The 17,161-nt window shown below is 32.1% G+C and overlaps 1 protein-coding gene and 1 long non-coding RNA gene across 8 annotated transcripts in view; one reads left to right on the top strand and one right to left on the bottom strand.

The window, feature by feature from the left end:
* LOC129144592 (uncharacterized) overlaps positions 1 to 17,161 on the bottom strand; it is an 81,033-nt gene that overhangs the window by 57,359 nt on the left and 6,513 nt on the right. The window lies entirely within an intron of this gene.
* CASD1 (CAS1 domain containing 1) overlaps positions 1 to 17,161 on the top strand; it is a 78,165-nt gene that overhangs the window by 28,716 nt on the left and 32,288 nt on the right. For all 7 annotated transcript variants that reach the window (XR_001719382.4, XR_008549031.2, XM_054687628.2 and 4 more), the window contains 8 exons: positions 678 to 767; positions 6,103 to 6,222; positions 7,237 to 7,393; positions 8,787 to 8,866; positions 11,222 to 11,323; positions 13,026 to 13,166; positions 14,037 to 14,114; positions 16,159 to 16,251. Coding sequence is in view for 5 of the 7 variants with exons in the window: in XM_054687628.2 (XP_054543603.1) it covers positions 678 to 767; positions 6,103 to 6,222; positions 7,237 to 7,393; positions 8,787 to 8,866; positions 11,222 to 11,323; positions 13,026 to 13,166; positions 14,037 to 14,114; positions 16,159 to 16,251 (861 nt within the window). In the remaining 2 variants the exon portion in view is untranslated. The remainder of the gene's footprint in view (positions 1 to 677; positions 768 to 6,102; positions 6,223 to 7,236; positions 7,394 to 8,786; positions 8,867 to 11,221; positions 11,324 to 13,025; positions 13,167 to 14,036; positions 14,115 to 16,158; positions 16,252 to 17,161) is intronic.

The raw sequence follows: 17,161 nt of genomic DNA on the forward strand, positions 1-17,161 counted from the left end.
ATATTTATATATTTATCAGTCAGACATATATACATACCAATCAGAACTTAATGATGTGGCCACCACTACTCACAGTATTCTGATTTTCCTATTTTAGAATTGCTGTCATTGCTCAGAATATTTGTGTAACTTCTTTACAAGGCATGATTTATTTGAATTACTGAATTCTATTGTAAAACATACCTCTCCTGTGAGGATTATTAATTAGTTATTCATCTTCATTGAGAATATACTGGGGAAAGTAAACTGTAATAATAGAGCTTTTTTTCTGTCAGTAAAGTGTAGGGGAAGTGTAAGATCCTTTTAACCCTGAAATTCTAAAGAAAATTATAGAATGCGATTTTTAGATTTATAAATACTCACATCTGTCATAGTTTAATTTTAGTACATTTAATTTTAATACATTGTCATTTAATACAAAACCAAGGGGATCAACTTAAATATTCAAAATCCCTTCAGTTTATATTTTTCAGATTCATATTATATTTAAAACAGTTTTATACTATCTTTTAGCAAGAAATAAAATGACAGTTTTTAACTGTTTCTCACCATCAAGGTTCTTTTGACAGAAGCATTAGCTTTATGTCCTATAAGAAAACTTTTAACATACTTATTATATACCGTTAAATAATTTCTTCATGATAAATTTTAAAACAGATTTTGGTTCCTTTACACAGACTAAAGTATTAAATAGAGAACAAACAGACGAATGGAAAGGCTGGATGCAACTTGTGATTTTGATTTATCACATTTCTGGAGCAAGTACAGTAAGTATTTGGAATTTAAGTTCAGAAAGTATAGGAAGTGATGTCATTTTAATGTTTCTTTAAGGGCACCAGCTTTTTTGTGTTTTATAATCTCTACCAGTTATAGACCCTTCTTATTTCCCACTTAATCTTTCCACCTTTCCATTTTTCTCCTCTTTGAGAAAATGTAATTTTCAAAGCAAAATTTTTTTTTTAAAAAGATAAGGCAATAATTGATTTGTATTTGCTTGGCCTTAATTTTTAACATAATAGAAATAGCTGATATCTAAGGGTATTATTTTATGCCATCTCATTGAACAGCTAATTTGAAGTTATCAGGAAACTTTGAAGAGGCCAGGTGTAGTGGCTCATGCCTGTAATCCTAGCACTTTGGGAGGCCGAGGTGGGTGGATCACCTGAGGTCAGGAGTTCAAGACCAGCCTAGCCAACATGGTGAGACCCTGTCTCTACTAAAAATACAAAAACTAGCCAGGCATGGCGGTGCATGCCTGTAATCCCAGCTACTCGGAAAGCTGAGGCAGGAGAAACACTTGAACCCAGGGGATGGAGGTTGCAATGAGCCGATATTTCACCACTGTACTCCAGCCTGGGTTGCAGAGTGAGACTCCGTCTCAAAAAAAAAAAAAAGAAAAAAGGAAACTTTGAAGATGATAATTATAAAGGATTTAGAATAGGCAAGTTACTGTCAGAAGAAATCAAATTTGATTATTATAGTTTATGTTCTATCCTTTGCTGTCTTTTAGGAAGTTTGACTAGCTATTTTTACATTTTTAAAGTTTAAAAAACTTCCAACTCTCTTGCCTCAGTATTCAAAGAATCCAAATACAGGTGGACTATGTAGGGTGTGCCATACTTCCTAAGTGCTAAGTAGTATTATCTCCTCTGTGGTGTGGAAGACCCTTCCTTTGATCACCTAGTGCCTTTTGTACCTGGAAAAAATAAGTTTTTTCCTTCTCCATGGGTGTCTTAAAAGACAGGATTATTATGATCTCTGGCCACTTTGGATGTGGCAGGGCTAGAAAAAAATGTGTGTTCTGAGTTGTAACAACCCAGCTACATTACAGTTACAACAAACTTCTGTGGCTGAGCCTAACAGCCACTTTTCACACAAGTTTTTATAGTGAAGATGCCAACTTTCCATAAAATGTTTAAAAATTTTAATAAATTCATAATTTGGGAACTACTGAACTGTTTTTTATTGTTCTATTTGCTTACATCTGTAAACAGTACGTGCATCAAGGATAAGTTGAAGTTAGAGAGGAGTGTTGCCCAGAAAGGAGTATTTTGAAGATTTACGCAGCATTAAGAAGATAAATAACATGGTTACTAGTGTTTTTCAGATATCTCTAACAATTGAAGGATGTCTTTCTTCATTGCCTCTTTATTATTTTCAAAAATTATTTATGATTTTATGAATTATTTATTTGAAGTGTAGAAGTCAGATAAATGAAGTATAAATGTTACTAAAATTATTTGGCTATGATATGTATGTTTGTTGCAACAGTGAAATTCCTGTGATGCTGCAGCTGACGGGAAGCTAGTGAATTTGAGTCATTATGAAAGAGCCAAGATAGTGTAAATGATCCAAGGCAAGGAGAGATGGAGATAGTAAGACATAGTTTATAAGCCCAGCTAAGAATTTGTAGGATAAATCCAGAGATTCTCTGAGAAGTATGTAGAGATGAAAATTGAATCCTAAGAATATCTCTGATGTATGAATAAAGACTGAGTAATGGAATTTGTTTTAAGAAAATACCACTTAGAGACATAATTAATTGCTGACATATTAAAGGGTGATACTACTGTTTAAAAAAATCAGGTAGAAAGAATTAATGGCAGATTAAGTTCCTCAATTCAGTGACTCCAGAAAGGATTTATATCATAAAAGGATGAAGGCAATTTGGTATTCTATTATAATCATTTACCAACCTAACATTCTAATATATCTTCTTATACTGCATCCTAATATATTCTAATTTACAATTTTAAAAAATCTGTGTTCTGGAAGGACATACTTTTCACTAACAGATCATTTATAATGATTAACTAACATATCCCTGTTCTTTTATATAGGATGTTGTAGTTAAAAAATTTCCTATATCTACATAGGCAAAACATTATTAGTATAGGTTATAACGTATTTGGGGACTTGATTCTTGGATATTTGAGGGATTACTCGTACTAAAAACTTTTAACTGTCATGATTATTTTAATTACTTAATATTTTTTATTTTGAATAAAATATGTCAAACTAGTTGTGTCATGTTTTTATGCTAAAAGATAACTATCAAAAATTCTAGAGAATTATTAAAATAATCCTTATGGTCTGACATTATCATTGTTAGTGTAAACATTATTTTAAAGTATAATGTATATGAAATATAGATGAAATGTTGTAAATTTAATACAAAGAGAATAGTAAGTTTGGTATATACAGTAGGTGATTTTGTGTTCCACTGGTTTTTTTTTTTTTTTTTTTTTTTTTTTGCCCTTGGAGAGTTTGTAAGTAACTTCCATGGAAAGACCTGAATGAAAGGTCATGAGAATATATGGGGGACTGGAGAAAGAGCAGAACTGGAAGTCAAACTAGCTATTAACTCTAATGTAAAGTTGAAATTTCATACATATTTTTAATACTAAATTTTTGTTGTAGGTAATACAGCAAAATAATAGAGAATTTTGAATATGGATCATACAGTAAATACTGTTATATTCATATTAAATTTCTTGGGTATGGTAATGATAATGTGGTCATGTTAGAAACCATCCTTTTTTCCTAAGACATAGGTGGTGAAATAGTTTAGGAGCACTGTCACATGGTCTGCAACATACTTTTAAAAGGTCCAGCATACAGCATATAGGTGTCCATTGTACTAGTACAACTTTTCTGTTCATTTAAAATATCTTAAAACGTTGGAATAAATATTACATGAAATTTGCAATAGGCCAACATTGGCAGGAACTTGGAAAATTGTTGTTACAGTATTTAATTTTGTTTAAATGAATTATACTTACTGTTTAAATGTAATAACCAACCCAACTTTGTAGTCCCAGCCCCAGTCTTTAAGGGAGTATGTTTTATGGAGAGTGCTTAAAGTAATTAGGAATGATTAACCTAGGTTCGACATCTGTTTTCAAATATTTATAGAGCCATCAGATATAAGAGTGAGTTAGCTCTGACAGACTCTAGAGCTAGACTCTCTGCTGTGCTAGCCGCATTCACTGCATGTGGCTATTGAGCACTTCGTAGCTAGTCAGGATTCAGATGTGCTGTAAGTGTGAAATGTATACCACATTAAATATGATTAATTATGATAAATCAGTACTAAATTCAAAAACTTTATATAAAAGAATGAAAATATCTCATGTTGAAATATTTTGAACATATTGAGTTAAATAAAATATATTTATTGAAATTAATTTCACCTGTTTCTTTTAACTTTTAAAATGCTCTGGTAACCTCATTAAAAAATTACTTATGGCTCACATTTATTTCTGTTGGATAGCGCTGCTCTAGAGGGCTGAACTTGGTAGCTTTTACGTATAGTTAGGTTTCAACTTTTCATGAAAAGGATCATTATAGCAGTTAATGACCATCTAAAGGTGGAATGGATTGCCTTGGGAATTTGTTTTCTCCTATTAAAAGATGCTTAGGCAATACACGAAGGGGATATTTTAGAGTACATTCAGGAATGAGGTAAGGGCACAGATTTGGATTAGATAAATTCTGAGGTTTATTTCAGTACATTTCCTGCCTCCATCCTTGTGATTCTAATATGTTACACCCTCATTGAAAATTTCTGATCTAATAAGTCATTTAAAAAGAACTGATGATGAAGGGCAATAAATAAAAACTCTTTGTTTGATATGTAGATTGTAGGTGCTATAGGAAATCAGGAAGGAGAAATGACATTCATCTGATAGTAAAAATTGGAATTTTGAACCAGGCTCTGAAGAAGAGTAGGATTTGAATAAGCAAAATGCTTAGGGGAAGAACATTCCAGGGCAAGAATAAACAGGTAAATAAAAGAGACTTGACAAAGGAGTACAAGAAGTATCAGTTTAAGAGATAGGGAATCTCTAAGTTTGCTTAGCGTGGAGGCTGTGTAGAACTTATGGTCTAAGTTCATGTTTGTTTGTTTTCCCCAGAAAAAATATCCGTCCAAAAAGAAACATGAATTCAAGAAATCTTCAAAAGATGCATACATTTCAGGACTTATAAAATCTATTTAATGTGTCTGCTCAATTACTGTATTGAGCACCCAGCCTTAAAGATCACTTTAAAAAGCAGTGTATGGACAGGCGCAGTGGCTCATGCCTGTAATCTCAGCACTTTGGGAGGCCGAGGCGGGTAGATCACACCCGAGGTCAGGAGTTCGAGACCAGCCTGGCCAACATGGCAAAACCCTGTCTCTACTAAAAATACAAAAAGTTAGCTGGATGTGGTGGCGGGTGCCTTTAGTCCCAGCTACTTGGGAGGCTAAGGCAGGAGAATTATTTGAATCTGAGAGGTGGAGGTTGCAGTGAGCCGAGATCACGCCACTGCATTCCAGCCTGGGCGACAGAGTGAGACTGTCTCCAAAAAAAAAAAGGCAGTGTACAAGTTATGCTGTGGAAATTGTGATTGTACACATAAAGGATCAGCTGGTGTAGAAAGGTGGAATCACAGTGTTCTAAGGTTATGAGAATTAGTCCTAGTAAATGAAATAACATTTTTTGGTGCCTCCTATCATATGTGGATTCAAATGTGTTGTATTTCATTCAACTTAGAAGTAAAGAAGTGATGCTCTGAAATACCATAATAAATGACATTAAGGGACTTGGTCATGATGAAGACAGTGATGTAGGAGCATAAAACAAAATTGTTTTGTAAAGTAAGAGTGGGAGGGAAATAATATTCCTAAATTACGTTTACACTGGGTAAAAGTATGAATCCATCTTGCATTCAGGATGTATGACAGTTAATTATAGCTATCATATTGAATTTTAATTGGGTGCAAGTTAATGTATAAAGTGCTTCACATTTATTATCTCATTCATCCTTCACAAGAACCCTTCAAGGAAGGAAGGAATAGTCTCATTTTGCAAATTAGAAAACTCAAAGTCATGTAGTTAGAAAGTGGCAGAACTAGAATTTGAACCTAGGTCTCTCCAATTCCAGTTCTACATTTTTGTAATCCTTGCTATAATGACTAACTTTTGAGAATCAACTTTGTGATTAAGCTGATGCCAAATGCTAATAATCATTTATTATCTTTGTTAAATGTACTTGTTATGATAATCCAAGGTGTAGTTGATGCCAACATATGTTTTACCTGTTTATCTTTGTCAACAGTTTTTGCCTGTATACATGCACATTCGAGTCCTGGTTGCTGCATATTTATTTCAGACAGGGTATGGGCATTTCTCATACTTTTGGATAAAAGGAGATTTTGGAATCCATAGAGTATGTCAGGTAGGAATGCACTGTTATTTCCTTTTCTTTCAGTTGAACATACTTTCTTGAGAAAGCATTAACTTGAGAAAAAAATATAAATATAGTCATTATAAGACTGAATAATTTGAATTTATGAAATAGCACTGTAAAGTTGTATTCTGTGTTCTGTGTTTAGTATTTCAAGATAAATTATTAGTGAAAGAAGGAAAATGTAATTTAATATATAATAAAAGCACTGGCACACAGGAGACAGCATTGCTGATTCACTTTAGTTTTGTAGAAATAGTTACCTGGAATTAGTATAATGTGCTATGTTTTCTTTCTTTGAGAAGAGGATGAATATTAATTAAGTTTCTACCTAGTGCTAAGCAGTTTCTAAACATTATTTCATTTACCCCCACATTACAGCCTTGAGTTGTTATCTTTATATTTACAGATGAGGAATCTAAGGCTCAGAGAGCTTAAATAATTTGCCCAAGGTCACATAGTAAGTGGTACAGCACTAGTAAAAATCTGCCGAAATTCTGTGTTTTTTGAATGACATCAAGCTGATATCTGAAATGACTCTTATTAAAGTCCCAAAGACATTTTTAAATTTGAGTTTTGAGTAATACTATTTTGTATCTATGACAACTCTTAATTTAATCCCAAATGGGGTAAGTCAACATTAAACGAAGATGAAATGGACACTGCTTTCTTAAGATAATCTAATCTATGCTTCTACACTATAGCTCTCAGAAAGACGACTTTTTTCTCTTTTAGCAAGATGGCAGTTATAGCCAGAGGACAGCTCAGGTTGGTGCTTTGCTGGGATTTAGTTAATATGATGATGCATACATATTTTATATTCAGCTCTTTACAGTGAATGTAAAACAAATGTAATTTAAGGGATTAGTAATATATACTTGTACAGTCATTATTGAGTCTTAGCCATTTATACTCTGTCAGAGAAAATCTGCCTTTGCTGTTTGTGTATACCTAGAATGAAAACAATTACTTAGAATGAAACCATTTTCTTCTCCTTTTCAATAGGTTTTATTTCGTCTCAATTTCCTGGTAGTGGTGTTATGTATAGTAATGGATCGACCTTATCAATTCTATTACTTTGTCCCCTTGGTCACTGTATGGTTCATGGTCATATATGTTACTTTAGCACTATGGCCACAAATAATCCAAAAAAAAGCAAACGGTAAATATACTTTCTTACTAATGTTAGTAAATATATTTTTTCAACGTGTGAAATTTCTTTTTAGTTGCTAAATGATATTATTTTTATTAAGTGATGTAGACAGTTTATATGTAGTTTTGACATTTTGAAATTCTGTTCTTAAACGATATTTCTAAAATGTTACAGCTAAGTAGTTAAAGTAATATAACAGTGGAGAATAATAGTTTACATTATATGTGTTTTTTCTTTTTTAAATTTAAATTCTTCAAAACCATTTTACCTATTAACTAATGCTACAGTTTTTAAACTGTCTTCTTATACAGAGGCAGAGTGGAGAGAGCTGGAAGAGAGAAGGGAAAGCCAAATAGGCCTCCATGCCCCTATGTTTTGCTTCAATCTTGGCAGCTCTACTTTGATTTATGTATATATTGAGATTTTGAGTAAATATTTCTTTGCAAAAGTCTTCTTATGTCAAACACAATTTAAAAGCACTAATATAATGTCTTTTCTAGACAAGCTTTGAAGCAGTTATTATCAACCCATTTTACATATAAGGAACCTAAATACCCAAAAGCTTGTTATTTTCTAATTTCACATGGTTAGTTACTAATAATGTTCAAAGTGAGGCCACAGTCACTTATCTTAATGCTTTTTTCACCCTCAAGATCATATCATTAAAATAAAATCTTCCTTTTTTGGAAAATAATGTTTTATTTTTAAAAATGTATTTAACTTGACTCTTTCAACCAAATATTATGTGTCAAAAATATTTTTCCATTGGCTTCCAATATAACATCAAATAATTTTTCAGGAATGAGTTGAGGTCTAGCCTCTATTAAAGTCCAGTAGTGTCTTTGGACAGCCTCTGTAGTTTAATTTCTCTATACAAACCCAGCATATTAATTGAATAAACTATCAATATGTATAAACTTTGAACACATAATTTTAAATATGCATACGTTAAAATATATTTTATGTTTAAACTCTAATCCATTAGGGGGTTTAAGCTTTCTCCTTGGAACTTTAATGTTTAAGCAATATCACCAAAGTCATATTCAACAGGAGTGTTTGTTAGAATTATATTGAACATCTTGTTCCAGATTTTGCTGTAACTTTGAATAATGAATAAGTATAATTGAATCCAGGAGCCATTTAAAAATACATTTCTAATGGATGAACAGCAGGTGTACAGGGTATCAGTTATACTTTATAGCCTCATGCCTAGCACGAATCTTTTGTTTTTCTTTTTGTCCTACTTGTAATTTATACTAACTGGATATATTTTGTGTATTCTTGTAAGCATTCTTATATTATTTTAAGAACTATTCAGCATGTACATATATCAAATAGAGAGTATTTAATATGTTGTCTAATATAAATTTTTTTTTAGTAAATTAAATATTTTCTCTCTTAGGAAATTGTTTCTGGCATTTTGGCTTACTGTTGAAACTAGGCTTTTTGCTGTTATTCATATGTTTTTTGGCATATTCTCAGGTTTGTACAATCTTTTCAGTTTATATTTTTTAATATTTTATTTTAAAGTTCAAGTCTATTAAAGCATGTGAGAAGAGTCAGAGCTTTTTTTTAGCTTCATTTTTTAATGACTGTAATAAAAGTGTCACTCTGAAGCTGACTACTCAGTGTAGTTATTTTGAGATATATATACTTTGTTACCACTGTTTTTGTTGTAAGAGCAAGTTAAAGCTCTTCCTCTGGCAGTTGTTCAAGATCCGTTTTACTTGACTTTGATCAATCAAACATTTATTGAATGCTTCTTATAAGACACTAGTCTAAGTGGAGATCAAAATTTTCTTGACAGAATTTGCAGCTAGTTTGTGTATTATTCATTGCATCAAAGTATTGATTTTTCCATAACTACATAGAGTAAAATTTTAGCAGTTAGTATAACCAACTTAGGAGCAAAGGGGTTTGTGTATCTATAGTATGTTTAATTAAATAAAACTTTTGGTCATTTTTTTTTTAGCTGTAACCTTGTATTTTTCTATTCTGATGGTTGAGATTTTCTGTTATTTTAACAGGATGGCAATCTTGCTACCTGCTGGTGAAATCCATCAGGCATACGTATTATTTGGGCAGCATGATATTTATAACAACACATTTTAATTCGAATGCCTGTAGTTGTGTCATATTCTGCAGTGTACTCACATCTTCAACACACTGTTTTGTGCCTGGCTGTATCAGGTGGAAGGAAGTGCCCTATAGGCATTTTGTTTGTATGTATAATCCTATGCTGTTTGGGTTTTTTTTTTTTTTTGTAGACTTTTATATTTGTTTTTATACTTAAAAGTCTTTAAAGCACTATTATTTCTACCTGACACTCAAGCTCCTTTATAGAAGATAAATAAGGAAACAACTAACAAATGTATAAGGAAATAGCCAGGTTAGGGCAACAACTTCTTGACAGTTATTCATTAAAATTCCCAACACTCTGTGGATACTGCTGAGGGAAAGAAAGAAAAGCTGACTAAAAGTTCAATATAAGGTTTAAGAATGTTTCCCTAGCGTTGGGTCAGTGTTGACCCCTGGACAAGAACAAAAAGCCCACTGTCTTTCACAAAATAGTGCTTAATATTTGTTTATTGATCACATAATAAGAAATTTTTAATTAGAGATAAAATTTTAAATTGTGTATACATCATATATAATCATAGATATGTTACATATGTATGATCCATAAAATCATATATTTTATCTGAGAGGTACATACCTAATGTATATCTATATTCATGCTGATATATATACATATATATACACACATATATATGATCTATAAGTACTTCAGACTTCAGATTGCCACTCTTAGTAAAAATCATCCTTAATTTTCTGACACGTAGATTTTGATATAACCTATTTTTAATATGCTATGTGCATTTTAAATTCTGTGGTTAAATGGAGACGGTTGCGTTTTATTAAAATAATATTATAAAGTTCTTCTGACCTAAAGACTCAACATTATCTAAAATATAATATTTTAGATAATCTTTTTTCTTTGTTTTTTAATAGCCTCTTTAAAAATCACGATGTTACACTTTTTATGCCGTAGCATTAGGTCTAGTAATGGAGCTTTCCTTGATAGAGTTCATTGTGATTCTTTATTCTGAAAATTGAGGGTTTTGTTCTCTTCTTTGAAAGACTTCATTAATGTGCAGGAATGTACCCAAGACATCTGCCCCTTCATTCCCAGATTTTCCAACCTGTCAGATTCATAAGAGGGTACTATTCACTAACTTTATCAGAGTAAAACAGTAAACTTTGTTTCCAAGGCTGGTAATGGAATTTGGGTATGGTTGATTGAGTAAGGTGACTAATTCAGAGGACTCTTAACTCAAATAGTTAATTGTAGATTATTGAGGACATTTGGAGAATGATAACTATATTTTAACTTTAACAGTTGTTATTTGGGATACTGATACCGTATTGGCTGAAATATTTTGTATTTTTCTGTTTGATGAGTAAATACTAGTTATTTTGTCTGTGAGATTAAAAACCTTAGGTAGAATGATTTTCTAATTACCAGATTTTTTGATTTGGGGGCTTAAGAAAATTTTACACTCTCAGTAGCCTTTCATGTGAAATGAAAATAAGTTTACCAAGTTTTAAGTCATCTTTTTTGGTCATTAGAAGATAAATTTATTTTCAAATTTTTAAAATTTCATTTGAAATACATTTCAAATGAAGTGATATTTTCAAATGAAATAAAACAGAATTTTAACATTGTGAATGACTCTTATATAATCCAAACTTTAGAAAACTATAATCTGTAATAGAATTGCAAAGCAAATATTGACTTGTACCATCTTAATTTATTTTCTGGATTCCTTTTCTCAGGGTGCATTTGAGAAGATCTTTTCTCTTTGGCCATTGTCCAAGTGTTTTGAACTGAAAGGGAATGTATATGAATGGTGGTTCAGATGGAGGTTAGACCGTTATGTATGTATTTACTTTGTGATATTTTGTCATTTCAAATTATACTGTTGGAAAATGATTGGAAATTTTTGATCTATCTATACTTAGTTTCAGAATAAAGAAAGATGTTGATTTAGTAAATCAAAGCAGTCCAGAAGTCCACTACCCCCTGCACTCTTTTCTTTACAGCAGTGAAAGGGTATGCATGTGTATATATATATCTGCTGGGAAATATTATTTTAAAATGTTATCTATAACATGGCCTTTGTCTGACTTATAATTTTGATTTATAGGTGACTTGTTATATATATGCTTCAGCCATTCAAAACAATATTTATTGAGTTTCAATATGTGCCCTAGATGTTGATGCCATGAAGTATACATTAGAGAAAGAAAGAAGACATCTCAGCAGGCTTCGAAGCTTTCAGAGTCTAGTTTAAAACCCAAGATTACTATTATAAGAGGATACTAACTATGCAATATAGATTTAGTGGTAGAAGTGTGCAAAGAAGAAAGAGCAGTGTCTTGTATTAGTCTATGAACTTGATCTTGAAGAAAGGTTAAGGTTCAATTGGCCAGGAAAATGTAAATCTAGCACAGCATTTGGAAAACTGATAATAACTATTAATTATTTCATTCTTTCCTTTTTTCCTTTCCTTTTTGACTCATCTCTTTTTTCCAACAAATGTTTTCTTAGTGCCTATTCTTTGGCTTTCCTAGTTTCCAACACCTATGCATTTTTCCAGTGTACTACATTGCATTTCAAAACCACATCTGAATAAAATCTTTGCTAAAGTCTTCACATCAAATAATTTTTAAATTCTCAACATTCTCATTAGAGCAGTGTATTATGATACGACTGTCCCAGTCTATTTAGGCTGCTGTAATAGAGTACCATAGATTGGGTGGTTTATAAACAACAAAAATTTATTTCTTACAGTTTTGGAAGCTGGGAAGTGTAAAATCACACCAGCAGATTTGGTCTGGTGAGGGCCCACTTGCTATTTCATAGACACTTGACTTCTCACTCTGTCCTCATGTGCTGCAAGGGTCAAGGGTGCTCTCTGGGGTCTTTTTTTTAAAGGGCATGAATCCCATTCATGAAGGCTCTGACCTAATGACCAACCAAAGGCTTTACCTCCAAAACTGTCACACTGGGGATTAACGTGATTCAACTTACGATTTTGAGTGGAAGGAAATGTTCAGTCTATTGCAATGATAGTTCACATTAAGTCTTTGTTTAAAAAGAGAAAGCTCATGTACTTTCCGGTCTACCATATTTTTTTCACTTTTATGAGCGTACACTTCTTTTCAGAATTATGACTTGGTGGTGTTATTCTTTGTTTTATTTGACTGAAAGGACTGATATAAAATATGTTTCATCTTTGTTGGGTGCATTTAAATTTTATCATATGTCTGTAGGAGAGTTCCTTATTATTTTTAAATTGTGTTTATTACTTCACTTGCCACTGAGACTGCTCAGAATCAACCAGCGTTATCTCATATTGTTCCAAGAGATGCTTGCTTGTCTATTGCTGATGGTTTCTAACAATCATCGGCTTTATTTCATTTCTTGAAGTTTCACTCTTGAAGTCCTTCATAGACACTTCAAACTTTAAGCTTTTAACCTACCTACTTTTATTCATATATTCCTCACTAACCAAATATTTTTCCTGTTTTTTGAAAAGTAACTGTTTAAAACAAATTTTCTCTCTTTACTTTTCAGGTAGTTTTCCACGGAATGCTGTTTGCTTTTATTTATCTGGCTTTGCAGAAGCGTCAAATACTTTCTGAAGGAAAGGGTGAACCTCTTTTTTCAAACAAAATTTCAAATTTTCTGTTGTTTATCTCAGTAGTTTCTTTCTTGGTAAGTTTTGAAAACTTTCCAAAATTCTAAATGGTATGGAATATTAACATTAAGATATGGAAATATAATCAATTATTTTTAATAATAAATCTTTTTTCTCATTTTTCTTTTTAATATTTAGAAATTTTAATACTTCTCTCCCAGTAATTGATAGGATAGCTAGACAAATTTAGTAAAGTTGTAGAATATCTTAAGGACACGGTCAGTTTGACCTGATGTTAGAATAGTTAGGTAAGCAATAACAGCAGAATACACATTTATTTCAAATGCATGCAAAATGTTTGCCAAGATAAACTATATTTTTATCTATAAAAATAGTTTCAATAATTTTTAAAAATTGTTTGTTTTTAATTATGAATACATATTAGTTCATATTTATGGGGCACATGTAATATTTTGATACAAGCATACAATGCATAATGATCAAATCAAGGTAATGTTAAACGCTTGAGGCGATGTATATCTCCTTATTTTTCTAACTGGACTTAAATTCTAAAGAGACTATATATAAGTTAAAAATGAAGAATAAATAAGAGCTCAATTAAACGGGAATTTTAAAAGTTACAATAAATTTGGGATAAAATATAATGTAAGGTGTTTCATATGGAGAGCCATCACTGCCTTTTGATCACTGTTTCCAGAAAAGCACAGACTTGTGCACCTCCCTCTGTGCTTTCTTATGTTTGGACAGTTGAACATACCAAAACAGGTGATGAGCAAACTTGCAAGCAGTTTTTACTGATAGTTTTTACATAGCATAATGAAGTATAATGTTATAAATAAAGAACTGTAAAAAAAAAAAAACACTGTGAGGCTTATGCGTCTTCCAGACTTGCTTTTTTGAACTTTTCCATACATTTTTTGTTTTAGACCTATTCCATCTGGGCTAGCAGTTGTAAAAACAAAGCAGAGTGCAATGAACTCCATCCGTCTGTTTCTGTGGTACAGGTACTTATCTTGATTTAGAGAAATTTTTACATCTTAATTCTTGATAAGAAAATGGTTTTTAGAGGCAGAGAGATTTGAGATTGAACTCCAGAAAATGTAGAGAAGTTGCTTCATCTTTCTAAGCCCTTCCTTTCTCTGTAGTAATAGGGATATTAAAATCTCTTTCAAAGGGTTCTTGTATTTAATATATGGAAATGATGTAGCTCAGTATTTTTCACTTAATCTGCCCTTAGAAAATGGTGGCTCACGCCTGTAATCCCAGCACTTTGGGAGGCTAAGGCCAGTGGATCACCTGAGGTTAGGAGTTTGAGACCAGCCTGGACAACATGGTGAAACCCTATCTCTACTAAAAATACAAAAATTAGCTGGGCGTGGTGGCGGGCACCTGTAATCCCAGCTACTTGGAAGGCTGAGGCAGGAGAATCACTTGAACCCAGAAGGCGGAGGTTGCAGTGACCTGAGATTGCATCATTGCACTCCAGCCTGGGCAATGAGCAAGACTCCGTCTCAAACAAACAAACAAACAAACAAAACCAAAAAGTTAATACTACATGCTAGATATTATGCCAAGGGCTGCAGTGGTTACCAAATCAGACATAGTTCCTACTCTTATGGAGCCTACATTCTTTTTAGCGTTGTACAGCTTATGCAATACTTTAATTATAATAACTCATTAAATGGTTTTATGTTTAAAGCCTTTGTTTAGGTCTCACATTCATGATTTTCACCACTCTGTATATCACTTATACTATTAATTATTTACAATGTTTCTTTAAATGACTCACAACCTGTGCTATAGTAAGTACCTTATGTATGTTTTCTCATTTAATGTTCACATCAACCTTTCAAAGTAAAGCTTATCTCTATTTGTGTAAATTTAAAAAAAGACCCACAAGATTAAGTGCCTTGCCACAAGTCCCAGGACTAACACAAGCAAAAGACTAGATTTAAACTTGAGTTTTTTTGATGCTATTGCCCATGAGAATCACTCAATTTAATTATACCTGAGTGGTTCACTTTGGTTCCTTTTTCCCACATTATCTCCTCCTCCTTCATCTTTTATGCATCCTAGAGACTTCTTAGATCCTTTGACAAAATGCCCAGGTTGATCAACATTGAATATGAGTTTTTCCCTGAAGTGTGAACAGATTTGTCAATCCTTTTGTAAGAGAAAGTTTCTGGAAAGTAGTTGTGAAAGTGGAGATACTTTTTTTCTTTACAGTTTCTTGCTTTTTATAAGGAGGGTACTTTCTAAGGCAAGGATTCTTTGCTTGGTAAGCTGGTTATTGGATGTGAGACAATGATTAACACAGCACATGTATACATATGTAACAAACCTGCACGTTGTGCACATGTATCCTAGAACTTAAATAAATAAATAAAAAGAAAATGCAAGATTGTTCCACCGAAAATGAAAGATTGTTCCACCTGGTACAAAAGAATAGGGGAGAGGAGTAAAGGCCAGGATCCCAAAAGCTGGATTCTTTTGGGAGAGAAAAGATCCAGAGAGGAAAATATATTACATGTGAATATAGTTCAAGACATCATTCGCCAGGCCATGCAGAGCAAACATGAAGACATGTTAAAAGCCATGCCGTTTCCCGTACTATCATGGCTGTCAGCGGAAGGAGGATTTTGAAGGGAGTCAAGAGAGGGAATGACTGTCAACCAAGCAGATACTTTATGAGAGCAGCAAAATTATATGATTTTGTGAAGTGTTGCTACATAAATATGATAGCAACTTTTTCTACACAAAGGGTCTTAGGCAAATCTGTAATTTTTCCAGTATACATAAAATTGTTCAGCCATGTACTACTTAAAATGTTCATTGGTATGCAGCATACCGACCATGTGTTGAGAAATCCAGTTTGGGTAGACTCTAGAACAAAAATAACTTTCTAATACTTTTAGAATATAAAAAGACTGTTGTATATGTGTCAAGTTCACAAACATAAAGAATAAGGTTATCATTTAAAAGAAAGCTTTATACAAAATACTTTCAATAAAGAGATTATTAATATTTGCTTTTGTGCTTTTTCTTTAGATTTTAGCCTTCATCCTAATAAGAAACATCCCTGGATATGCCCGTTCAGTTTACAGTTCATTTTTTGCTTGGTTTGGAAAAATTTCATTAGAGGTTGGTACATTAATATTTTGCTTATCTTACACAGCCAGGTGTTACATGTTTGTGTATGTACATGTGTGTGTGTGTAAATATCACACATATATATGAGTATGAAAATCGGACGTACTTTTTTCTAAACTGAAGCTATTATGGAATTACAGGGAAAAGACTTAGAACTTTCAACAATACTAAAGTATTTTGGAATGTTTTTAAGCCTTATTTTTAAATGACTAGATATAGATTACTTGCAAAATATCATTTACGTTGTCTTGAGCTTTCAAGCACAACCAAGATGCTGAGACCAAGAGAGAAAAATATTAGACCAGGTATATAAATGAAATCAAACTGAGGGGATTTTGATTTTTTGTTCATCTCCATAATTAAATATATTACTGGAATTCAGTTTATTGATGCATACCATAATAAAATTTACCCTTATTATGATTGGAAATTGTGGGAGAAAGTATAAACTCATTACATTTTGTGTAAGATACATAATATGAAATTATCTACAAAATCAGTTTGAACAGTAGGTTTTAAAATGTATTCTGAGTAGTCTAAGCTTTATTATTTGAAATAGAATGTTTTAAAACAATTTATGTTGTAATAATAACATATTTTAGAGTTTTTAGAGTATAGGATTTATTAAATTGTCTCTTAAAATAGGGAAAATAAATTCCTCTTTGAGTTCTTGAATAATTGTTCTATTATTTTCTTTGGTCTCATTTATAAGAGAGATTGTATTAGCAGTTGGAGTTCTAAGGAGTAGATTGCAGTGGACTTTTCAGGGCCAGTAGTGAGACAGAATAAAATGGTTTTAGGAAAGCCTTCTAATGTTATTATGCAACCAAATTGTTTAAATTAGGAAAAACTGTAATTTATTCATGGACCCTCTATAAATATCTGACTTAAATATTTTTTC

Source organism: Pan troglodytes, chromosome 6 (genome assembly GCF_028858775.2).
Source record: "Pan troglodytes isolate AG18354 chromosome 6, NHGRI_mPanTro3-v2.0_pri, whole genome shotgun sequence".
In the NCBI taxonomy this organism is placed as follows: Eukaryota; Metazoa; Chordata; class Mammalia; order Primates; family Hominidae; genus Pan; species Pan troglodytes.